Consider the following 26,193-nt stretch of genomic DNA (forward strand, 5'->3'; position numbering starts at 1 on the left):
TTTGACAAAAGGAAAAACATTTTTTATTTATTTAAGATGTGTAATTTACAGACACAACAGAGACGATAAAGCACTTCAGTGTGAACAGGTGCGATCTCCATACTGTCTTTATAAATAGCAGTTACTGTACAGCTTGTTATCTCTACTGGTCACATGGCTATAGCTATGATGTGGTAATTAGTGATATCAGTTCAAGGTGAAACTAAAAGACAGAAAGGGATGGGAATAGGTTAGTCCAGTCTGAGGAAGATCACAGGGTTCATACTATTTAGTACTTGTTGCAGTTGTAGGTACCAGCTGGGTGGGAAATAAACGTCTTCCATTGAGCATGTCAAGTTTACTCAATTACAGAACCAAAAGAGAAAGAAACAGTAAAATATCTGGTTCTGGTCACATTGCAAGACTATTTGAGCTGCCATGTTGCTCCAACTGAACAGAAAGGACAAAGACGGGCACCGGCTCCTAGGACATGGTGATCTGCATGGACTCCAACATCTCCTCCACTGCCTTCATGGAGCATTTGTTCTCCTTAGTCCCGCGACCGGCCAGCTGCATGTCAGAGATGGAGGGTGAAAGGCAGAGAGCAGGGGAGAGAAAAAGAGAACATCAGCTCATCTGCCAACTAAAGTAATGAACAGCCAAACACACTTGAACACAGCCTCACGGAGGCATTGATAAACTCATCCACCGTACACCATGCTCCACTTACTGAGAGAAAACATCCCTGTCCCAGAGGCAATAATGATCTTGGAGACAACAAGTGTCATTAGATAGAATTGGTAAAAAGTCATGAAAAGAATAAAAAAAACTGTTGCATAAATGCAATTTTTCAGTGTGTGTGTTCGTGTGTTCGTGTGTTGGAGTGTCTGTGTGCGCTCAGATAAGAATGCCCACATTTGTCCACTTCCATAGCCTCTAGTTCAGGAATACATAACACTGCCCTCTAATTTTAGCATCGTGTCCACGGGGGTTCACAGGAAGTGCCGCAAATTATAATCCACGAGCACGTACAAGATAACTCATGCATGCGCACACAGGCACACAATTTCTCTTTCCAATTAATCTTGGCAACAGACGAGGCATCCCCTCAAAACACGGCAAAGAGAAACAACTTCCTTAACCTTGGGCAGGGGACCAGGAATATAACGAAGGGTGAGTCCAATTAACCTCATCTCGGCACATTTGTCCACCAACATAAAGCTTTATGAAATGTCTCCAAAGAGGTATCAAACTGCTGCAAGTTTCAGTCTGTCATGACGTGACAGCAGGTCACGGGGCTACAAGGCTGTGTTAGCTAACGAATGCTAACGTTAATGGGCTATCTTACTCACAATGACAATGCAAACAAGCTGATGTTAAGAAGCTTTCAGCTACATTTAGAATGTTAGCACGCTAAAGTTCACTAATTACAACAAAACAAAATTGTGATATAATTTAGGATACAAACAATGGTGTTCAATAACTTATTCATCTTAAAGTACTTTTAATGGTGATATCAGAAAAGACCCTGTGGCAGATAACAGTAGCCACTGATGGAGCTCTTGCAATTTAAAACCTGTGTAAAGCGCCTTTTCCACTTGTAAAACGCCCATTAACACCCACTAACATCTGGCTTTTGTCTGCATTGGGAAACAATCGACAATAACTTCCGGGTCAAATGACCCGAAAGTTTGAATCAGCTCCGGCTCCTATTAGAAGTGATGGAAACGTGACACCAAGGTGAACACGCTAATTTGGCAAGATAGTATGGTAATAGAATGCCTTAATTTTCAGTGCGTTCGAGACGTCGAACATCATTCACTGGGGGAAAAACAGCAAACTCCTCTACTGGTGATGGAAAAGGAACTCATCTTTTTTAGTTAAATCTAAAGACAAGGAATTAATCGCATCAATCAGACTATCACAATCCAGGTACACAAATTCAACAAACATGCAGCTCTGTATTGGCCTTGGGGATGGACAAGCAGGAGACAACAGCATCATAGTCTCCTTTAAGTTAACTTAATATGCAAACACCATTACCCTGAGTCAAACATCGGATACTGTTTCAACCACATGGCAATACTGTCACTGAACAGAGCAGATCCTACATTTCTTCAAGGTGAGAGATGAGCCTCTAGAGATGGTGTCCTCCCTCAGACTGAAACAATGACACTGACACTGTAAACACAATTAGTTCAACACTTAAAAACCAATTGAAGAAATGTAAGTCCTCTGCTTTCACCAATGGTGGCATATTGTTCCCCCCCCCCCAATACACCAACAGAACAGACTCCTCCTCCACATGCTATCTAGAATAGAATAAAACACAAAAACAGCTTAATCCTACATTCATCATGAAGCACTAATTATTATTGCTGTGACACCTTAATTCGATCAACTTTTGGTCCTGCACAGGCTTTAAACAAACAGGAACTAACTTTACCCAATACTCGATTTCCATGGCAAAACTTTTTTCCTTTTTCTTTTGCCAAACTCCAACTTAGAGAGGGCAGTTGGCTAAGGTGTGCAATTGGCTACGTAATTTCCAACTGTGACTCATTCTTCTAGATTTAGGGCGTGAGTGTGCGCATGTGTGTGTGTGTCTGGTAGCTATAATGATTAGTGCATTTCATTGCCTTGCTGCCTAATGCACCATTACCCCGGGCCCGGTAGTCAATTATCTCCGCAGCCTGAGGTGAGACCACCACATTAACTCCTGCCCCGTTCTAAAACAGTAGGAGCAGACCAGACAGCTCCACGTCTATTTAGAGCATATGATAATAGAGTCATGACGCAGCGGGAGACCGTGGTCCGTGACAGAAGAGCTAATCAGAGAATCTGTTTGGAGAGTTAGGGCAGCAGGGCAGGAAATGCCGGACTGCTTTAAAGCCTCTTGCACCTATAACCCACACATCTACAGGTCTTTTACATGTCAGCCGACTCAACCAAGGTAATTACTTTTCTTTTTTGTTTAAAGAGCCCCAGTCAGTTGTGACCTCTCGCTGACGTCTGCTCCCACTTGCACTCACCTGCCCACCTTTTTCTCACACTGAGGTATGACAATCACCAGGTACAAGGGCCTAATAAAAGTGGACGACTGACATGAGCAACGCTTTAAAGGGGCTATCAATCAGCCAGCACAAGCCCTCAGCAGCCCGCAGCTGTATGACTGAGGCCAACACCGCCGCTCCTTTTCAAGATCTCAGAAGTCAGTTAACTGGGGCGAGGGAGCGAAACCATTAAGGAGGCAACAGTACACCTTGTCATTTACCTCTTCTCACACAGCAGCCATTAAAAAAAAACATCTACAAGTTCACATGTGCGTGGAGCCGAGCTTGCATACACAAACTGTGCATGCACACTCACAGCCGAGTTGAAATCCCAGGACAACCCCGTTACCAGGCAACTTAAACAAATACAGGAGGTTGTACACCAGGGCAGGAGCAGAAGGGTGGGATGCAGCTCACATCATGTTCCCCGAAGGACCAAGGTGTGACTGTCTGAGGTGTCTCATTATCAACAGCATGGGGTCAAAACCATAGAGTGAACTCTTTTGACAATTTGTACACTGGTCTCAAAGAGAAGAGCTCAAGTATTTCAGTCTGACATCATAACAACACAGCCAAAAACAGTTTCTTCAGGGCCACTAGAACATGGTCTATCTATTATGGTGATGCACACACTGGCTTCCCTGGCAATGATTTTAATGCAACTTCAGTAACTAGTTAATGCTTTGGCTGGTAAGCTGTTTCTGAAACACTTTTCATCTTATTTGTTCAAATCCTTTTCACGTCCTAATAGCCATCAGTAATAAAAGTGTCGGAAAAAAAGCCGGTGTCTGTGACCCTTGCAGGAATGCAATAAATTTGGCCAATCGTTTCATTCAGACTGAATTCAGTGGTGTAGCCATCTGACACTAACGACACCTCTGTCACTAACCAGGGTGCGTAAGACACAGCGTTAGACCGGAGTCAACAACCAGAAAGACAAAAGCAGTTTTCAAACATGACCTCCGGAGGATCTCTTGAGAATTGAGTCCGGACTTGCTCGAAAAATTTGCTTTCACACATGCACAACAGATTCACTGCTCAAACGCGTTCACAACAACACAGAAATCTCCAGAGCGTTAAGGTGCAGCAAACAGAGGCAGGATGTAACAAATTAATTCAGCTGCGGGGATCATGTGTTTGTTTACAGTACATCGACACCAGCCTCAGCTCTTATCATCAAAAGCTCTTTTGACATCTTCGTCTGTGTCCTCTAGGTGTATGTATGGCACAGTTTTTCTTTCTGAGATATTTGTTTCTTTTAGTTTTTTTTCCCTCTGTCCCGTATTGGAAACGCAGGAGAAAGTCCACAGAAAGTCCGGAGGCTCTCAGTCAGACATTTGCGTTAACACACACAGCCCCTCCGGAGAATGTCCAGTGAATCTCAGGAGTTCCCTGCATGTCCGAAAGCAGCTATACACTGCTAAAGAAGAGACCATGGCCAGAAGTTAGTGAGTCAGTCACTGAAAAGTCAGCTTCTACCAGCTGTCAGGCAGTGCACGTTCATGAGTTTGGGGGCATAGCTTTGATGAGAGAGCCAATGGGAGGGGGTGAGATGCATCTGTGGCATTTTTTTCAAGGTATAGGCTGATCTTGCTAGCTTGTCCAGCTTTACCAACCCTAGTTTTACAATAATTTGATGGTGTGAATGAGCAACTAGGACTTTTCTAAAAAGCTGTCATATTCACTTGTAGTTTGGCTTTTTTGAACCAAATTGTACTTGATTTGATTCTTGCTGTTCTGGGTTTGTACCCTCATGGTTGAATGCACTTATTGTAAGTCGCTTTGGATAAAAGCGTCAGCTAAATGAAACGTAATGGACTGTTGCAGACACGCAATAGCTAATTCATAACAGCCAACATCATCAATCTCACACGTGTGTCCTCTGTCTGTGGTTAAACCCTCTCTCATACCTCCCTGGCAATAAAGAAAATATTTAGGCAAGGAAAACATGTGCTACACTACTGGTTACAGTACTGTCTAATACCTGTAATGAGTTTCAGATGAAGTTGCAATGCTGCTGCAGATCTGTTTCCAAGCTTGTTTGATCTACTTCCATATATCCAAGCAACTGGCATTAATGAATTCATAATCAGTTTGAAACACAAATATTAAATTTGGTGAAATTAGTGTGATATGTCCACAAGAAATAGGGTCAGCAGCCCTTTTACCGTCTACTCAACTTCAGATGTCCAGTCAAAGCCTGATTCTTATAACGCTTCACTGATGTCCTTCAAAAGTTTAGACACTGCCAAGTTTCCTCAAAATATGATTTTCATTTTCAAACACTTTGTCCCTCTCCCTCTTTGAGGCCCCTGACAAGATGAAACATTTGCACTTGGAGATATCCATCATGTCCCCTGCTGGGATCAAACACTTCTTGAGACAGTGAGGTAAGGTCAGCAAGCGTTCTGATCAAAGTGGCGTGTATTGTGGAACGGTCACATTTAGTTGACCAATTCTGTTGACCAAGACCGCCTCTGCATTTTTCTTTTTAATTAAACAGATCTATCTCTGTGTATTAAGTCTGAGCCTGAACAAAACAAGCTACACCTCCTTGGTCATGACGGTTCATTTCCACCTCAACTTGAGCGTACAGGAACAAGCAGGAGCTTCTCTTTCACAGGAGCTTCAGCCACTCTCCGTGACTTTACTCACACACACATGTCTGAGTGCTCGACATATGAAATGTGTCTATGAGGCGAGAGGAGCCAAGTGCGGTGAGACGCGGTCTTTAGAGGCTCAGCAGGGAACCTCTCTCTCTCTCTCAACAGGACCCACACAGGCTGAGCAAAGAACCACTTATTACATGTTTAACTGTCGGAGCCCAAATAAGCAACACATATGGGCTTGTATGGCAAAATAAGATTTCTTTTAAATATGCTTTAATACTCAGGGTGCCATAACAACGTCGTAAACCATTTTAGTTAAACAATCTAAGCAGCTCCTCACTTTTTCCCCTCAACACTTTGCAGATACTAATATGCGGGCACACGTGTACACTTTCAAATGGACACACATCTGTTTATTGGCCCCTAGTAATGAAGTTTTAGCAACACCTCTGGGAAAATAATTGAGATTGTTGATTTCATTTTAAACACTGTTAGGAAAACCATGCACGACTTAAGTCTAAATTCAGGCTCGTGAATTTGCTGCGGATCTTCAAGGTTCAGTTCAACTTGAAGATCACTGAAGCAATGAATTAGACAACTCCCTGCTACAGTCTAGCATGACTGCCGTCCTCGGAGAATCCACTTGTGGCTCCGTGAGAAGCTCATCTGTGAAGCCAGGGTGTGGGATAAAGTCTTACCAGACATTGTGGCCTTAAGTCAACACATCAACAGTAAATGTACCCAGACACACTGAAAGACACCAGGGTTGTAATTTCAGCGCTGCAAGTCAAAGGCATCCATCAGGATTGCTGTGCATTCACGGGTCACTTGGTGGTTGCAAATACTTTTTGCATACTATGCAAATGAGGGGGATTTCTGGATGTTTGGACATTGTGTGCAAATACCCCATGAAAGCTCAAACACAACAGAAGAGTCATAAAACAATATGGTCGGTGGTTTTCAGTGTCTGGTAAAATGAATTGTGATGTGGGAAAAAGTGAAAACTCTCAGTCGTAGACAGACACTAAAGATATGGAGGCAAGAAAAAATATATTTTGAATCTAGATGCTGCTATATCAAGTCTTATGATGACTCACCTTATAGGCTCTATTTATTTGAGTGGCAGCCCAGGCAGCGTACTTCATATTGTCCTTCTTCACCTTGGCACTAACTTTAGGACTGGCAGCGATGTGACTTGCAGACTAGAGGAAAAACAGAAAGCGGGAGGAAGAAGCAGAAGGAGAGAAGAGGGAAGAGGGGTGTTCTTATATCAAAACTTGGTGAAACAGCAATAAAGGCGTAATTGAGATGAATGTGCAACCACTCTTACCATCTACCACTCCACTAGTCATTGTGGCAGAATGGAGAGAAAAAACAGACCTTGGCCTGATGACACAGGAGAAATCATTTATGGGGGGAAAAAGTGAGCGTTTTAATGCTTCATACGTAAATTGTCACTTAACGGGGGCCTAATTTCTCCAACACCATCGATTCCTGGTGATGAAAGGGCCTGGTAAGTCTTCGAAAGAAGGAAAACCCGGTGAGCAGCGAGAGGAGCGCCATGTGAATCACGGTTTCTGCCTGCCCCGACAGCTCCCCTCCGAACCACAAATCCCATGTCTTTCCCATGTTCCTGCCATCATCTCCACACAGCAAACCCCAGAGGGCTTACCCTGCCTGCACTTCAAAGCCCTCCCTACCAGCGTGCTGAAACTTTAACTACACACCAATCAACCTGGCCCTGCTTTTTCTATAAAATGGTTTGGCTTCTGTATTTTTTAGTAAGCGTTTTCTTTATTTCTATTTTTTTTTTTTTTTGACTCGAGAGAAACCTCAATTTAGATGATGTCAACACAGACAGGCTATCCCCACAGAACAGTGTGCACCATTATGGAGGGGAATCCCCACGCGAGTGTTGTGAGTAACTAACCCACAACCCAACTGTGGTCAGTGCTAGCAAGTCTTGACTCAGATGGTGAAAGTTTCATGGCCTTTCACTGAACCTCTTGCACCTGTCAGGAGACGGACCTGCGATCAGAGCTGACAATGCGCAAAACATGCTCTTCAAACAGATCAGTGACTGATAATGGATAAAAGCCCCCACCTGAAGTAAAGGAGAAAAAAACTAAATTGGACCAAAGCGATTAAACAAAAACAAAGAAGCGCATTCAACCTTATGCCACTCCGTGCGACAGAAAATTTTATTAAACAACGTTTTCGATCCAGAGTAGAATCTTGTCAGATCTTTTTCCTGAAGTATCCATTAAAAAGTAGAGTGTCAGCAGAGGACTTGTCAGGAAGCCGTGCAGGGGCTGCTCCATCTCCCAACAAACGTGAGAGTTAACAGAAGCGAATGTCTGGGTTTGAACCCTGCCCTGCTCCTCCTGTACGCTGCCTAAACCTCTGGAGTGACTTCACAGGGTCCGGGGCTGCTGGGAGGTGCTTGGACCACCTGAAGAATCCCATTGCTGCTTGGAGGAAAACACTGGGCCTCTCTGTGTTAGACCTGCTTCCACTCTCAACGCTTTATTCACTGCACTGCTTTGTTTGTGTTTTTATGTCAGCTCTCAGTTACATGTGATGCATTGGTGCGAGCAGACAACATCCTATTTAAACAAATACGTGGAAGAAAAGGCAGTTTGGCCAAGACTACAATCAAACTGGCACCAGGTCGGATAGCTTACAGCAGTTGTCCTCTCTCTCTCTCTCTCTCTGTGCATACGTTATTTATTTAAGTCATAAACATAAAGAAGGTCTCACTAAAGGGGTATTATTACTAAAGTAAAGAGCTCCAGAGGGGCAGACTTTTCCTATGCTGGAGTTCACTGTCTGAGTCAGCAGTGAGCTGACCTGTCTGACAGCCCCTTCTTCGCTCCCCCCCAAAAACACATTTACACACACATACACATGCACTACAGTGTTACTTGACACACTCACTGGCCAGCCTCAACCTTGACAAACCACAGGGTAACAAAAAAAGGTTCTGCTGTTTTTTCGCCTTTTCTATTCACTTTCTCTCCATGCAGAGCCGTACTCACCATGTACAGACCAAACAATGCCCTCATGTTTCGGTTGTTCAGCCTCAGCGCCTGGGCAAAATACTTTCTGGACAGGTCCAGGTTTTCCAGTCCCCCCTGAGTGTACTTCACCTGTGTGAAAAGGCATTAAGCTGTGCTGAGGGGCAGTTCAAGCAATGACAGGAGGACATCTGAATAAGCAACACATGACAACCCCATGTAAACACATCTCCCTTCATGAGCTTATATTCCCAATGACGTTAAAGTATGTGTCAGTGTCTCTGTTACTGAGAAAGGCACCCTTCACAGAGCTCTAACATTTATTCCACAGTTTGCCCCCATGCTTGATGATGGACATCCAAGCGCGTACCTACCTCAGCGTACTGCTCACAGTACAAGTGATTGTGAGGATTGGACATCATCAGCTCCTCCAGACAAAACGCAGCTTTTCCATAGCTATGGAAATGACAAGAGAAACAGTAAGCCGATTGATACAGCTGTGGATATGTCATCCTTTAGCTTGCTCAACTGTGAAGCACAACATCTATGCCCAATAAATTTACAGGTATAAATCTGAATTGAAAACGACATGGGGCACGGGTGCGACAGACTTATAGCCCACTGGATGTTGCAGAGATCCGTAAAGATCCACCACATGACAAAGTTTATTTAAAGGCTTACAGTAAAGGTTAGTCAGTGCAGACAGCTGGAAAGGTAAAAGCCTATCTAGTATGGTGAGTCTTCCTCCTTTGGGGACACTGAGGATCAATCTTCTTCGTCTGTGTGTTTTTTCAGCCTTTAATGTGTAGTTAACTACCTTCCTGAGGTCAGCACTACAGTAAGAGCTGGCACACTGTGCCTATACTCAGATGAGATCACTTCTCAGCAGCAGACTGCTGAGCTGTTGACCTCACACTAATCTGCTGCCACTCCATTTCTAATACACAGTTTCCCCTTCACGGTACCAGGCCAAGTTGAGCTAAGACACAGTATATCACTGGAACACAAAGCCATAAAACGTCTACGCACCTAACAAATGGAAGGCAACACACACACACACACACACACACACACACACACACACACACACACACACCAGCAGAAAAATAGGGCTGCACCGGCCTTCTGTCAACACAGTCAAACTAATTCAAAGTCACAATAATTTTTGTGTAGTCAATGTTTCACTTCTGAGCAGATTTTACATGTTTCTGAATAAACATTAGCAGTTAAAAGACCTACAGAGGTCTGCATGTGTCACCGGGCTTCTCAAGATAGGGACCTCTTTGTCACTATGTGTGAGATATGATGCAAATGGGAAGTTTTCGCGGGAACCAAATGAGCAAAAATGCTGCCTGCCACAACATGAAGAACTTATCAGGCTATTTAAAGTCTGCCAAAGTAACTAGCTGAAAGATTAACAGCATAGGAGGGGAAAGGAAGGTGCGGACAGAGAAAGAAAGAAATAAACAGGGGGAAGGGGTTGAGTGGAGGGGGAGATCAGAGGGCTTGGATGGTTGGGGGCTGCTTACAATTACCACTTCCTCTCCATAAAAACTTTCAGATGTGCTCGTGCAGTGGCCGTGGCCTGCAACAGAGCCTGCTCCATCAGCCATCAACTAGAATCTTGTACCGGAGCCAGACCCTCACCTCTTGCGCTCTTCCTCCGAGCCATCAAACCCCACCGACACTAAGCTACTCCCTACGGCTGCTCCTAAGCTCCCTCTTTACCACAGCTCTTGAGTAAGGTTGTAGCCACCATCATGTGCGAGACTGTAAGAATCGTATTTGTTTCTTTTGGAGGTTAGTAAAAACCATCAGCAGTGGGCTTTCCCCCATTTTAATACCACATTCTGACTGCATATAAGACAAAAATGGATTCAGACTGTCCAAAGTATGTTTGAAAAAATTATTACTATTTATCCTGTAATTTTGGATGACCAGTCCAATTTTGCTGAACAGTCTCACAGGCTGGGTCAGAATGAGCGCCAATTGCAGATTCCAACAGCGGCTCCATGCAATGCTTGCAAACAGGCAAAAATAATCCCACGTCTAAATATCTTTGGCGTGAGGATTGTTTTAGAAGTGTCAACTCAGAGGATATTAATTACAGTTTGAATGTGTTCACACTGATGTCTGCTGCAACCCTAACAACCCTGCAATGGCAGTGCAGAGACACACTGCTTTGTTTATTCTTAGCTCCCAGGGTGTTGTGCAGTGAGGGGAGGAGAGTTTATTTCTCTTGCTCGCTTCTCCATCAGCCTCTGTTTTCTCTGGCTTGGGGGGGAAAGAAAAGTGCCACCACCTTCTCCTGGGAATTTCACAGTAAGTGCTCTCTCTCTCTTCCTTTCTCGCAGCCTCCCGCTCCATCCCTCTGGAAAAAAGTGGCGATAATGCCAGGCTATCCGGAAGAGGAGGAGGAGGGGAAATGGGAGTTTGTAACCCAAAATAAAGAAAACAAAGAAACGAAATTGACACGCCTATAGATAAGGGGCTGTGGGAGTGAATGGTGTGATATTAGAAGTGTGGGGATAAGCTGGGAGATAATCCGCTCACCCCTGGATTTCCTCTGACTACTACAACAAGAAAGCCTCTCAGACAAAGGCATGAAATATCCAATAAGTAGCCTTCTCACCGTGCTACACATTCCTGCTCCCACTACTATAGTATCAGAGCAACCGTGCAACCGGGGTGCACGTGCACGCACGCGCACACGCACACACACACACACACACACACACACACACACACTTTTTTAGAACATAGGACAAGATGGAGAATATATCTTGAATCCCCATGCTGGACATACCAGAACAACACATAGTTTAACAGTTCAATAACAGATGCAGCTTCAGCAGCCTCTGAGCCCCAGACTATTACGATAAAACGTGACAAAGAACTAAATGGCAGAATGGCACTCAGTAGAGTTCATAAAAAAGAAATTGGTTGAGTAGTTTTTGAATTCTGCAAATGACAAACAAACAAACGCAGACAAAAACATCCTTGGAGGAGGCAATATATTTTTCTTGCAATGCTCCTGTCCGTCTGGCACTTCTCCTTAGCAACTGAGATATCAGTTGGGGGTCTGGGAGTCTTTCTACTCTCACATTCAGGAGAGGCGACTTAAGACTGAAATCCTATTAAACTACTCTTATATGACAAACATGGACAGGGTTCCTTTGAGACCCCTGGCTGAGTTAGGAATCTCACCGCCTTCTATTGTGGCCAATCCAACGGCCCTCTGGAGATCAAGCCATCAGTCTGAAGTGTTAAACTGACATTCATCCAAAACATATGGTGGCTGTTCTGCAAACAGACAACTAATTTCTAAGGAAGTTTGTATACTAGAATTAGAATCACAGAAACAAACATCAGCTATACAGTATGAATTTTGCTCTGCAGGGTGTTGGACCTATTCCTTGTTCATTTTTGTTATACTTTGCCTCTATGAGGAAAACATTCATATTCAAATCAGTTGTTCTAGTGTGTCCAGCATGGTGATACCATGCCAATGGGTTTAAACGGATATGAGAAGGAGCACTTGTGTTTCTTCTTTGGCTTAACTATTCAAATAAAGGGTGTGTGGAGATTAAACAGACAACGGCATTGGCTCAAGATCATTTCCTGCATGTCCTGACCCTATTACTATCTTTTCTACTGCTTTTTATCCCACTGAGATATTTACCATTTCTTCCTTGTTTTTCTGATGATTTATTCTGTGATTCTTGCAATAAAAGGTAGATTATGTTATGTAGTAAGTCTAACACAGGTAGGATGTAATTACAAAGGTGGCTCACATCATTAACAGAAATCCGTATTTTGAGAAGGCAAATAGACAATTAATGTAATTTGGCCATCCATATCAGAATTTGAGGTAATCCTAGATCCCTTATATACTACACAAAATATACAAAAATGTGTTTTTTTAAGTTGTAAAGCTGGATAACAACAGTTAATGAAACTTTAAAAATCATACTTGCTGACCTCTTTTTAACTTGTCTTGCCAAATTCAAATTTGTCCCTGTTTCATTGTCACAATTCATTCTTGGGGATCATTCAAACTGATTTCAAAATATGTTGTATAAAAATAAAAAATAAAGAGTATTTACTCATGTTCATTAATGTAGAGCTCTGATAACTCGTGCCACGCTTCTTGGTCCCCAACAAACCTGTAAACACAAAATGTCAATAAGTTCCGTTGCTTATAAATTCATCAAGTCATTACAGTGAATTCAAATCAGGGTATGTATTTGTAACATAGTTAAGTCAAAATGCAAGTACAATATTACTTATTACAATACCAATAATGACAGTCATTCAACTTTTGAGGTAAAGGAAATTAATTTCTAGTATTTTATGCACAAGTTGTGCCAGCTCAATTGAAAGAAGAGTAGTTTTTTAATTAAAATAAAAGCCAGGGGAGGTTGAGAGGAGGGGGTTTCTGACCCTCTCCCCATCTTAAAGAAATACTAACTGTTCCAGATACTCGTTGAGCTCCCGGATGGCTTCGGCACTCTTCCCCTGGGCCTTCAATATGGAGATCTTACGCTTCCTTGCTGCCTGTAGTGCAGAGAGTAAACACAGGATTAGGACCTCAGCACCTCCAGTGTTTGTCTGGAGGGGGGTTAGAGAAGGAGTGAGTGCAAGAGTTGTGAGTTTCAGTGTCTACATTTGTGTATTTTTAGTGTTGGTACTCCCATGAGACTAAATAATGCGGATTCTTCTTATGATAATATATAAGGTGAAACAGCATTTTAGTGTATTACAACAGCAACTGTGTAAAAAGACAAAGGGTGCAGATACATGTGACACCTTATTTAACTTCAATCATATTATAACTGGGGAAGTGAAATGAATCTAAGTTGACCAAGATGTAAGGGGAGATAGTGGCCAACAGGAGATGGACACGCACATTATGAGTCAAAGTGTAGGAGTTGGAGTGAGTTCAGTGGCTGAGATAAAGTGGTGAGTCATACCCTAACCAAGTGGGGAAAATGGCACACTCCCCCAAACCCCAACGCCTGTCTTCCTGCCGACACGGCACGCAGCGAGCACTGCACCGGCCCAACTTACATCAGCTGAAAATTGCTTTCCGCTTCATTCCGATGTTGAAGTGACCTCAAGGTGGATTAGATTCTCATCAATCTGAATTAGAAAGTATTACTCCTGCTGCTCTGACTTTACCAAATGTTTTACTTACCCACCCCCCAATCCTCCTCCCTCCTTTGGTTGTGAGTGAAAACCTTAACAGGAGGCTGCCACTCCATTAGGAGTGCACCACCCTACCACAGCCTATTTTATTTATGGACTGGCACTTGATTGAATGGGGCTTCCTCTTCTATACTCATAACCAGAGCTACTGATGGCTGTGTATGAGTCATGTCTTGCGGGCTGTAAAGCTGGACCTCTTCTGACACATCCATCATAAGAAAACAACTTATCCATCAAGCTGAGACAACGACTTACAGAAAAACTGCAGCCTCACCTCACCTATTTTTGTTTGATGATTAAAATCTGATATGAAACTATTGAGCAACAATAAACAGTGAAAGGTCATTATTTCCCCTTTTGTGTCATCTGACTATAAAACAAAGAACTTGATGCTATGTGATATTCAGGAATTTATGCTCACTTCAGACCAAAGTATAAGCATGTGGGATCTTTTCTCATCCAATACCAAATAAGAGAAAGCAGAAAAAGTACAACAAACTCTATACTGATGTTAAATGTGGAGTTCCGCACTTGTGCACTCCCACCATCGCCACACCCACCTCCCTTCTTTCCCAGATAAAGAACCATTTGGGGCTCAAAGGAACATATGGAAGTTGGTAGCCCTAAGAGTCACACAGCACTTTATTAAACGAGAAGCAATTCCAAACCACCTCTCTCTCCTCCTTTCTCTAACTAATGATCCAGAAAAACCTGGCAGTGGGTCTGATCCCTCTGTTGTCGTGATTCCTTTTTAATTAGCGCTTTGAGGAGGCCTTAGGAGTGAGGAGTAGATTATTTACATCACCCCTGGCTTTTTATGACCTACCGCAACCTCTCTTTATAATAAGAAACATCACAACAAGGATGGCACACCTAGCACACTCTACGTAGGTGAATAAGGGTGGAGGAAAAAAGGGAAGAAGTGTCAGACTAAACAAATGTTTTATGATGCTTTAAACTTTTCTTGTATACAAAAGCAATTAAGGTGTTTATTTTCCACTATGACCCTTTACAAAACATATTTAAAATTTTTAAGTCAAGCTCTTCCCTTACTTTTTTGAAATAATTCAGGACTGAGGCTTTCAATTTCAAATAACTTAACCCCGACAAATGAAACCTTGTTCTACGATAAATCTGTAATTGCATTTGATTGTGGGTCAACCTCAAGAGTCGTCCATATGACCTCAGTGGCTTATTTTAGAAATCCTACCTGTTTATATTGAACGATTATGGTAAAATGAGAGTATTGCGATTCAATTTTAATGCAACGAATGAATCTATCCATTTGTAAACAAATGATCAATTGGCACATCAGTGTATGCAAATGTTGAGGTCACTGCATGATCTAAAATACTCACAAGAAGAACTAAAAAGGTGGAAAGAAAATGCATTTACGCACGCAGACAAGAATTTTGCCAGATCATTGCTGTAGGTATTGGAACATAGCAAGCAATGGAAGGGCTAAGAGTTTGAAACATTTTTTGGACACCGCCATGGCAAAAAAAAAAAAACCTTGAGCAATTTTTGTTGATTCAACAATTTTGGTTAATGGGTACCACATCTATTCCACAGCCTGTAATTACAACAGCTCAGTTTCCAATCTCTGCTTCGCATTCTGGGATGCCTCGCAAGTCTTCCTTGTGGTCGCCAATTTTCCGCCATTTCTCAGGCCCATCCCTCACCCGATTCTTAAGAGTATGTTGGAGAACATGCAGGGAGGAGATAGCCCTCGCTGCAAAACAGGTGACCCGAACGATGTCACCATGTCATCGCTCCACCTGCCACTGCTACACCCAAGTCATTAAGGACAAGGATTGTGGGAAAAAAAGGGTTTAAGGTTAACATCCCATGGACAGAGAACCTATTTGTCTGTTTTGTTCCATTCCCGGCCCCATGTTTGACTGACATCCTACACTCGCCAGGGTGGCAGTATCCAGCATTCAGAGACCAGGAAACCGACCGTTCCCTTTCCGAGGATGTCTCTGGAATCCCCTGAGGATCTGTGCTGTGTCTGGGAGGTGCCGTGGGATTCACTGAAATTACAACTCCCATTGTAAAAACAGTGAATGGATGCTAAAGCAAATTGTTGCACACTACGACAATGACTTAAAAAAATTTCGCTGGCGCTGCACACATTTTGTATATGAAAATGACAGTGTTACAAGAAAATAATGCGATTTGTGGTTTTCACTTCAATCTTGTCTTGGACAGAATAATCGGGACAGAATATCTTCAGATAATTCACTGCAAATTATCCTTATGTTATTTTCTTGTCAGGCATGGAACAAGCCTTCAGCATAATTCAGGAAAGTAGACTATCACTAAACACAAATGTTTTTGCAAGATGTTGCTGTTTTTAGCATCGCTAAAGATGGATACACCACAAGACTGAGAAATTCTGAGAAGTCGTATTGGTTGGTAGTCTTTCAGTTTGTTGTATGGCTTTTGTTCTTGGCAACATCATCATCAATAGAAATGCACATACTTGCTGGACAAAATAAAAAATAAAAACATATTTACTATATATTTTACTCCAGCCCTTCAAACTGATTTGTGAAATCCTTTTACTTAAAAAGAAAAATACTCCTGCGACCTGAGCACTCTTTTAAATTGAAACTGAGGGAACAAGCCCATGAAAACAGTCCTATCCCTCGTTTTAAAGTCTGACTTGCCAATCCGACTTGCAAACTTCCAACAGCAACAAAAGTGTTAAATAAACAAAGATGGTCTTGACAAAGTAAAGGTGGGAGTGAGTATGGTGGGAGGCAGCAGCTGTGGCAGAGCATGGTGGGAGGCGGGAACATACAGATGAGGAGGCTGTTCCTCTATGCCACAGTGAAAGCAAGGGAGGGTGGGGTACATTAAAGAGAGGTGGAGATTATTAGAGGGTTTTTTCAGTAAGGCTTCTATTTGATTAGATTAGACAGCTGAAGATATGAAGAATCTTCACATGGCATCCAAAGCAAGGACGTCTATGCTGTTGTTTCTAGCTAGAAAAATGTTTAACACATCTAAAGCGATCCATATGTCAGCGTGGTACAGGAAACACGTTGAACATCTTTGGGGTGAGGGGGAGGGGTACAGCCAAAATAAATAAGGTCATGGTTTCTTTTGAAAACCCTTTAAAAGATTTATTTTCTTGCGTGGCCACATGTCCTTATGGAAACAATTTACAGCAGGTACATTATGTTTTGAGATGGTGGTGTGGGATTGGCTAGACATGCTCCTGCAAGTCATTTCACAGAGATGAATAGAAAATTGAGGAGAGAAGGAAGCACAGAGAGTGCTTCAGAGAAATTAGGGTTATTCTGGGCTCGTCTGCGTCTACCTATCAGCAGGACTTTGCACCCAAAGCTGGTAGACGACAACAGAGAAGGACAGGAGCTCAGTCCTGTTGGTCCAGCGTGGGGGTCTGAAAGGTCCAGTAAATCACTGTCTTCAAAGGCCAGAGCCTTATTTACACTTTATTTCCACCAAACATGTCTGCCACTGACTAAGACCATGAATCACCCCCACCTCCCCTTAAACACTTTTCAGTTGTGTGGGTGATAGGCTGATCAGCACTGCGGTTGAGGTCAGGGAGGCCAAGGGGAGTTTAACTTAGCAAACTCACACCACTGACACCAAAGTGCTTTGGCAGATTTAAAGCCCGCCAAAAAAGCTGAGACCACAGAGTGACGCAAAGTAGAATGCTAAGCAGAGAGATTTTTCCCCAATCTGTCCCAACTCCTCAGTCTTACCGTGTTGGTGGGGTCATCTTGAAGAATGGAATCATAGTGCTTGCTGGCCTCGTCGTATCTTTAGAGAAAGAGAAAAGAAGACAAAGTTGTTGGTTATTATTTTTTTTTTTTAAACCAATCCCAGATCCTAGTCCCCAGTTGGCTAAAATTAGGTGGTGGGGAAATCAACCAGAGTTCAAGGTAGTCAAGTTTCTGTATACAGCATGGCAGGTTCCTGTGATTACAGTGACTCTGTACAGAAATCAGTGGTGATCTAAAGGAGGAAATAAACACTCATTTAAGTTTAGGTTGCTGGTCACGCAGCCAACATTGTGAGAAGCTTATATCACTTCACAATGAGTCATGAAATCAATACAAACAGAATGTACTGTTTTGAGGTCTGTATTTTCATTTGATTGGATCCAGTTTGATTCACCTTTAAACAAAATCAAATTGCTGCTTTTACATCTTTCCAGGTCCACAGCTACTGCTCAGGTCCAGTTGTCTGTCTCTTGGCCCGAACATAATACGACAATACATACATATGAACTTGATAAGCAACAATATCTTACACAATACGCAGCCTAGCCTACACTCTTGGACTGCACCCACATGATTCTGTTTAAAGAGGGAAATTTATGAGCTGTAAATATCAAATCATATGGTAAAGAAATCTGGGAATCGGAGGCATGTGAACTTTACTTGTCATGTCCAATCAAGCGCTGACGGATGAGTCTTCAACTTTTTTTTCTATTGGGGGCAATCTGCAATGCTAACATTTTAGCAGTCAAAGGTGGGGTTCAGTGATCAGAAACTGCCCCGCCCACAGCCAGCAACAGACAGAAGCAACTCTGGTTTCCATTAACGCTGAGCAGCCCCACTTCCAGCGCTGCTGCTTCCCTCACATTCACTTTATTACTCAGCCACACTTTGGGAGATTTCAGATGGCACCAGGCAACCACTCACGAGCCACTTTGATTTGCTTTATTTATTTAGGAACCAAGTGTGTGTGTGTGTGTGTGTGTGTGTGTGTGTGTGTGTGTGTGTGTGTGTGTGTGTGTGTGTGTGTGTGTGTGTGTGTGTGTGTGTGTGTGTGTGTGTGTGTGTGTGTGGAAGGGGAAGGGCCTTGCCGTTTGAAGCTGTGTCATTCAAGTGTAGCTCTGTCTGCTGCCAATTAGATCCCAGTGTGCCGTTTATTTAATCTGACAGTGCCGAAGCAATCACTCTCAATTATCACATAAACTCTGACATAACCGATAAACCAGCAATGGTGATCCGGGTGGGGAATGTGAGTGAGGAAGTAAACAGATTGAATTACCCTTACTTCAGCTCAGAGCAAACTAAAATACCCCCCTTGTTTATCTTTCTTGCTCATGCTCCATTCTGCTTACTTTTTTTACAAACTGCAGATTCAAAAATAAAACATATCATTGAGGGAGGAGGAGAAGGGCTCGTGGCAAAAATTGAAATTGTAGCACATGTCAATATTTAGGGGACATACTCGCAGCCCAGACACCGAAACAGGATGGAAAAAAAGCATGAAAATAAGGAGGGGAAAAAAGATGAGGAGTGACAAAATAAAGAAAACAAATAAAGAACAGAAACCAAAGAAGATTGAGGGACCCCCAGAATAACAGTGGGATCAAACCACTTCCTTCCCGGGAATCCCTAACTCAGGCAAAAGGGCCACAGGACTACCCAGCATTGAACCTTTCCTCTCTATGTTCCCCTCCTCTCCTAAGGAATGCTGGGTTATCCAACATAAACACACCCTACCACACACACACACACACACACACACACACACACACACACACACACACACACACACACACACACACACACACACACACACACACACACACACACACACACACACACACACACACACACACACACACACACACACACACACACACACACATACTGTAGTGACACACACCCAGACCGTTGTACCACTTAGGCTCTGGTAACTGGTTCTTGCCCCCAATCCTCCCAAAGTATCATAAATAACAGCAAGGTAGTGCTTTTTTGTCACCTCTTTGTTTTTATCTCTGGAGCGGACCGATGCTTACCTTTCCAAAGCTTCCAGCCTCATGCCCGATAATCGCTTCACTCTGTGGCTATCTGGAAACTGCTTCCTCAGTTCCTGCAGACAGGTCTGTAAGGATGTGGGCAGAGGAGAGACCAATTACAGTTGGCTGTAACTAAACTTTGTGTTACACTCATGCTCTCACACGCTTACTTCGACAGATACTCGTGATTTTTCAACCCGAACCACCTGCCTTGAATTGTTCCAGCTAAACAAACCTAATACAGTGATACGAAAGCAGACTGTCAGAAATAAACTTCACAGTTTATATGTTACCCATTTGGGCTACCTTGCTTGCTATTAAAAAGAGGAGAGTGAGGATACTTTCCTTCCCCCTCTATTCAGAGCTTTTTTTGTTTGATGAGAGAAGTGTAAGAGGTAAGGAATGGTTGCAATCACATTCAGCATTATCCTGAATGAGATGGAAAAGTCTGCAGCGTGATCTGAATCGTTTGCGCTATCCATCAGCTCAAGTCTGGTCCTTGTGCTTTACTTAAACGTCTGGCAGCAGAGCTGAGAGGATAGCCAACAGACAACTATTTCTAATGACTGAGTTCTGCCTTCTTCGTTCTCAATGAGTCATTCTTTTTGCCAAAGGATTTGTCACTTCCATACTGATTACAGATGAACCACTTCAATTACTCTGACCTCTTGTCTTTTTTTATCTTGTGCACATTTGACTGTTTTTCAGATCTATGAATATTTCAGAACATGAACTCAGAAACATCACATTAAGCTTTAGGAAGGCAAATAAATCCTGGGGGGAAAAGGCAGTAAATGATGGCCAAGTTCAGCTAACACTTGAAGCATGCTTCTCCTCTCATTTGCTACACCCTCTAATTCCAACTCTCAGCAAATTGTTTTTCCAAAGTACAGACAGAGTAATACCATTTGGCCAAATGAAAATCAGATTTTCACATTTGGCAGAACGGGTGCTGCAAAATAGGAATAGCTGTGAGAGAGCGTACATTTTGCTTTTGAAGCTCCTGGGTGTGTGAGGAAGTGCAGTAAAAACTTACCAGAGCCAAGTCATCCCGACTGCAGTCCAGCGCTGCGATCATCACCTGCTCATAAATAATCCATACTGGGCAGAAGAGACACACACAAAGAAGACTGTGTTAACGCCCTTTCCTTTCCACTGTCCGATGTAACATGAAAAATTGATGTATTGAGCGTGTACGTCTGTCCTCGTCATCTGCACACAAACAGGCTTCCACCAAGTGAATCAACAGCTGAAGAGTTCATTCAAAGAACTTTCTCAATTCATTTAAATGGTAATGCTCCATTTACTATGTCCATCATGGTAATGACAATGTCCCTTGTTAGAAACAATACATGTACTTCAAAATTGGACAGCGCTGCTATATTAACAATTGTGTAACACTGTGTAACATGCAACGCCCTTGTGTTAGGTTTTATAGTCATGGTATTTATTTGCCAGCAGTGACTCTGTAATAAATAACTTATTTAATTGCAGTAACAACATTACATTTAAGAAAAATTGGGTTGTTATAACCCTATTTGGGAAAATATGTTTTTATGTTTGTTATGATGACCTCTCACTTTCAAAAGTAAGTTCAACTGAAAATGTGAAACTGAAAATGGCCATGCACCTGCACCCTTAATTAATTCTCCTCATCATTAGATGACGTCCTGAAACTCTCTACTAACATGGGTGACACATTGAGAAGGGGGTGTTAATGGTACCAGAGGAAAAGAGGTGAGCTACATTTCTACGTAAAAACATGTTCATGTTTTGTGAAACTAGAGCAGCTGAAGAAACATTTCTCATCCTCTTCTGTGAGCAGAGTGACTGTGTAAACCATTACTGTAGTTCACATGGCAGAACAAATTTTTACTTCCAAATGTTTTTTCACTAAAAAATATAGATTTAGCAATTTCAATAAATACAGCAGTGTTTTCCAGTCACTGATTTATTTATATTGGCACAATATTATTCCAAGAATCTTACATATTGATTTTTCAATTTTGTATCACTATTTCAAATGGGTAAAAGCTAATTTCATTATAGAGCTGAAAACAGCTTATTTATTCGCTCTGTCCCTCTTTGCTCCACTTTATTTCTCTCTCTCTCCGACACACACACACTAACAAGAGACTGATCTGTGAAAAGCCTCTCCTCTCTGTGTGCACTCTGAATTAAAAGATGAGCACAAGCAGAAGGAGGAAGAAGACTAGAGCTCAACAGTGTGGTTCCAGAGGCAAAAATCACATTCATTTTCTGAATAGAGATTTTGATTATCAGCCATATATTTTAACCAACCAAGAATGACTTATGGCTTCCAGATTGTGAAACAGTGTTATTTGCTCCTCTAGAGGCCACAAGTCGGTATGATATCAACTGTGTTTTAAGAAAAATTTGCAATGTCATGGACAAGTACATCACTACCCACAATCCTCAGGTGTAATAGTGACAGCTGTGATTGTTGGAGCTTACTATAACAATGGAAATGTTTACCAACAGTCGGATAGTTCAGTTTTACATTTTACCAAAGAGCAGCAGCCATTCCCTATCTAACATGCAGCGGTGTTTTTAGATATGAGGAAAAGTGAGTCCAAAGGGCGAACATATACAACAAGGAAGAGAGGGTCAGGGAGGGATATCTGCAGCTGATGAAGAGAGAGGTGGAAGAGAGGAGGAGGAAAGCAGCCAAAATGCTGCTGTGGGAGAGCCAGTGGGGAGACGCAACAGGTGAGACTGACAGTAAACAGATATAGAGCTGTGCACAAGTATTGTTTGGCTATTTATATGAAACAAAGCATTTGGAAAGTACAACGTTTGCAGTGGTGCACCTTATATACAGTTGTATTGAATGATTCTGTCTACAAAAGGTATAGTATACATCAACTACCATCAGAAATGGAATCAAATTCTGTGGGAAACACTGACATTTTCCCTCACCAACAAATTATTGAATGGATTTTTACATTACAGTCAAATTCATTTTTGGAAGATGTTGAATTTTCAAATCTCCAGTATCACCCAGTAGCTATAACAATAGTCAATTCATAAAAAATTTACTTCTGTATATCTCTGCAGTTCAGCTTTTAAATATACTGTAAATGGGCCAGATAAAGTCACTATCTTGCTATTTTAATACTGATCTATACATTGAGTGGTTGTAGTTGGTGATATAATCAGCTCTACCTATACCTGTTTTCTGTATTTTCTCCTCCATGATTCTTACAGAGATTTCTTTAGGGCAGAAAGCTCAAATCTTGCCAAACCTGTTTTCAAATTAATAAAACCAATATCAAGCCAGTCTGAAAATGTCAGGGTTGTTCCATTTGAAAACTAGTAAAGCAAGACATGTTGAGCACAATCGCCAACACAACCATTCTATTAAAACTGTTTGTTATTTTTGAAGTTTTGTCATTTTATGTATTAATTTACTTGTCAATCTTACTCAGTATGATTTAAACTGATTGTTTTACTTTTGGTAACTGTCGGTAAGACAATACATTATACTGTGTACTGTAAAGTTGTATTAAGTGTCATATATAAGACAGTACAGAATGTTATATTTTGTGTTTTGCAAATTTATATTAATTGTAGATTAAAAACATTTTTTTTAAATTAAATGTTTAATGAAACATTATAATTTTGTCAACTGTAACATTATATCAAACTGACTAATGGCTTGGCTACAGCAGCCTATTAATGGAATTCGTAAAACATGCTTGACAGACTGCTCTGACATGTTCAGCCCAACAAACATCCTGTGTTAATTGAAAATAAAAATAAAACCCAACTCCACCCCAACACTGCCAGGTTATGCCAAAACAAACAAACGCTTGAAGTTTTTCTTGACTTTAATGATGCCAACTCTTGTTCTGATAATTGCCATCCTATTTCACAGCCAATTTAAGAGTTGGTTTCAATTAAACCATGGCATGTTAGTGTGTATCCAACCCTTTAAGGAATGTATGAATCATGAGAATGGGGGAAAAGGGAGAGTTTTACAGGGTAATGCAACAGGACAGAACTGTCCCAGAGGAAACTGTGACTTTTGACATGTTAATGGTTGGTAGAACTCACTGTTGCTTGATATATAAAATGAGGAAAAAAAGCATAATGTACTTACTAGGCAGCAGAGATTCCCTAAAGGAAACTGTTCACACCATTGTACTTGTCCTGTTACTCTTGTGTCAATAATATCCCTGCTTATTGTACATCTACATATTAATCATCTTTCAAATTAATTTTCTACTTTTACCAATTATCTGCTTGTCTTTGTGTTGTGAGTGGTCTACTCATGTTCTATATTACCAAGCTAAGATAAATAAAAAATATTAACCTGATCTCATTCATCCATTATTCAACTGAAGTATTCTTCCTTTTCCCTTTACAATCTCCAGGTTGTCTGTATTATGAAAGCGATCTTGTACTTCAGGAGAGAGTCTTTCAGTCATGCCTGTACCTATTTATGTTTGTCCAGATGAACGCACAGTTAATAACATTAGTGTGGTCTCAGTCTCTGTAAATATTATTATTTATTTATTTTTTAACTGGAGGTTATACTCATCTCTTACTCTAATGTGACAAGGGAGCAGCTTCCAGGGAAAGTGGATAAGCAGTTCATTGTGTTTTTACCAAAACAGACATGTTTTGTCTGCTAACAAGAGTTGATTAAGGACAAAAGCACGTCTAAAACAGGAAGTTGAAACGTGTGCTTAGAGCTGGGCAGGAGACCAACATCTAGAGTTCTGCTTATGCATTGTGCAAGCACAGTGAGGATTTGATCTACCTCAAATCTTGTAAAGAAGAGTTTAAAACCACAACCTTGACTCGGGAGCAAAAGTCAAGTATTTAAAAAAGGAATAAGAATGTGACATTTCCAGATTATATATATCTATTTTGACAGATAAGAAAACTTTTACCTTGATATAAGGGAATTATATTTGGCCATTTCGCCCACCTGTTTTTATGTGTATCCTTTGTAAACATTCTGTAGACTTACTGTATGTGCTAATTCATTTTGTCTTGAAACACTTACCGTCATCTCCCAGTTTTGACGCATGATCACTGATGAGTTCCTCGCCAACATCCACTATTTGTTCACTATTCCTGCAGTTGTCTTCTCTCCATTTGCGCAGCTTGTCTCTCATCTCTGTGGCCAAAGATATGAAAACCATGAGGACAGTTGTGGTCTGTATCAACACGTGTGTGTAAAGTCTGGTACTGCAACTCTGGGAATGTGCAACTCACGACTGAAGCTTTGCTGTGATAACGTTTGCATTGAATTATCATCATCTGACCTGACGTGGGTGATGCGACTTAATGTATCGGGGATCTTCAGACACCCTGGGAGAGTGAATGGATACGTTGTATGCATATTATCGCATAATGTGTAAAATAAGAACAACTTCAAGCCACTGTGGTGATGATTGTGCTACGTGTACACTCATACGTGCACACGGCGTGGTTGTAACATCATTATTACATCGCTGTAGTTATTACTGCTGTTCAGTCACAGAACCAGAGATCGATTCAAACGTAGCTGCAGCTAGCGTTAGCCGGTTAGCCACCATGACTGGCTAACCGGCCACAGACAGGGAGTTGTCAGACTAAAACACACAGCTCGCTACACGAAGCGCGACTGATATCACCAATAACTCGTTTAACAAGACAGCTACTGAGCCGGTGTGAGTTCACTGAATGACTGGATGAACCCGGGGAGTTAGCAGACAAGCTAACTAGCATTCGCTACGCACGTCACGTTGCCTTGTTCGCTTGTGTTTTGTCCGTGTGGGACAACGACGACTCTCCCTCATGGACGAACACGGACGCACATGCTCCCACACGAACAGAAACCCACTGGTCTCAATGGCACATGAGGAGAATCTAGTTTATCTTCAATCTTACCTTCCCAACCCACGTCGTACAGTTCTGACACCGACGCCATTTTTTCTTTCTTTTCACAACATACGTCGTGCGCCTACGTAACGGACTTACCAGCTTGGGGCATTAAAAAAAACTAATATATATATATATATATATATATATACAGTATATATATGACAATGAATTGTCAATATATATTATTATTATTGGTAGTAGTAGAAGCAGTAATAGTAATAGTACTAAAAGAATAAGTAGTATTTAGACCATATGTTTTTTTCTTTAAAGTAAGTGAAGTGGTTCATTAAAAAAGCTTATATATTTATATCAACAGCATGACTTATTCATTTAGTTTTTCACTTGTTTATTTAAAAGTCTATTTAAAGTTAAGTTTGTAATAATAAACGAGAAGAAGAAGAACAACAAACTCTCAATATATTATTATTATCAGTAGTAGTAGTAGTCGTGGTAGTAATGGTAGTAGTAGTAGCAGTAGTAGTAGTAATAGTGGGAGAAGAATAAGTAGTATTTAGACCATGTGTTTTTTGTTCTATAAAGTAACTGATGTGGTTCATTTAAAAAGCGTTTATATTCATATCAATCACATGACTTAATCATTTTGTTTTTGACTTGTTTCTTTAAAAGTCTATTTA

General features: G+C 41.6%; 1 protein-coding gene across 1 annotated transcript; it reads right to left on the minus strand.

The window, feature by feature from the left end:
* Positions 1-25,662, minus strand: emc2 (ER membrane protein complex subunit 2). Its single transcript, XM_035163752.1, has 11 exons — positions 25,565-25,662; positions 24,696-24,809; positions 20,697-20,761; positions 19,661-19,746; positions 17,607-17,664; positions 13,130-13,215; positions 12,765-12,824; positions 9,033-9,114; positions 8,680-8,790; positions 6,739-6,843; positions 1-549 (listed from the first exon to the last, which is right to left on the minus strand). Exons 1-11 carry the CDS (start codon positions 25,602-25,604, stop codon positions 463-465), a joined length of 894 nt encoding a protein of 297 aa, XP_035019643.1. The 5' UTR covers positions 25,605-25,662; the 3' UTR covers positions 1-462.
* Between the last annotated feature and the right edge of the window lie 531 nt (positions 25,663-26,193).

This window comes from Hippoglossus stenolepis, chromosome 8, assembly GCF_022539355.2.
Source record: "Hippoglossus stenolepis isolate QCI-W04-F060 chromosome 8, HSTE1.2, whole genome shotgun sequence".
NCBI lineage: Eukaryota > Metazoa > Chordata > Actinopteri > Pleuronectiformes > Pleuronectidae > Hippoglossus > Hippoglossus stenolepis.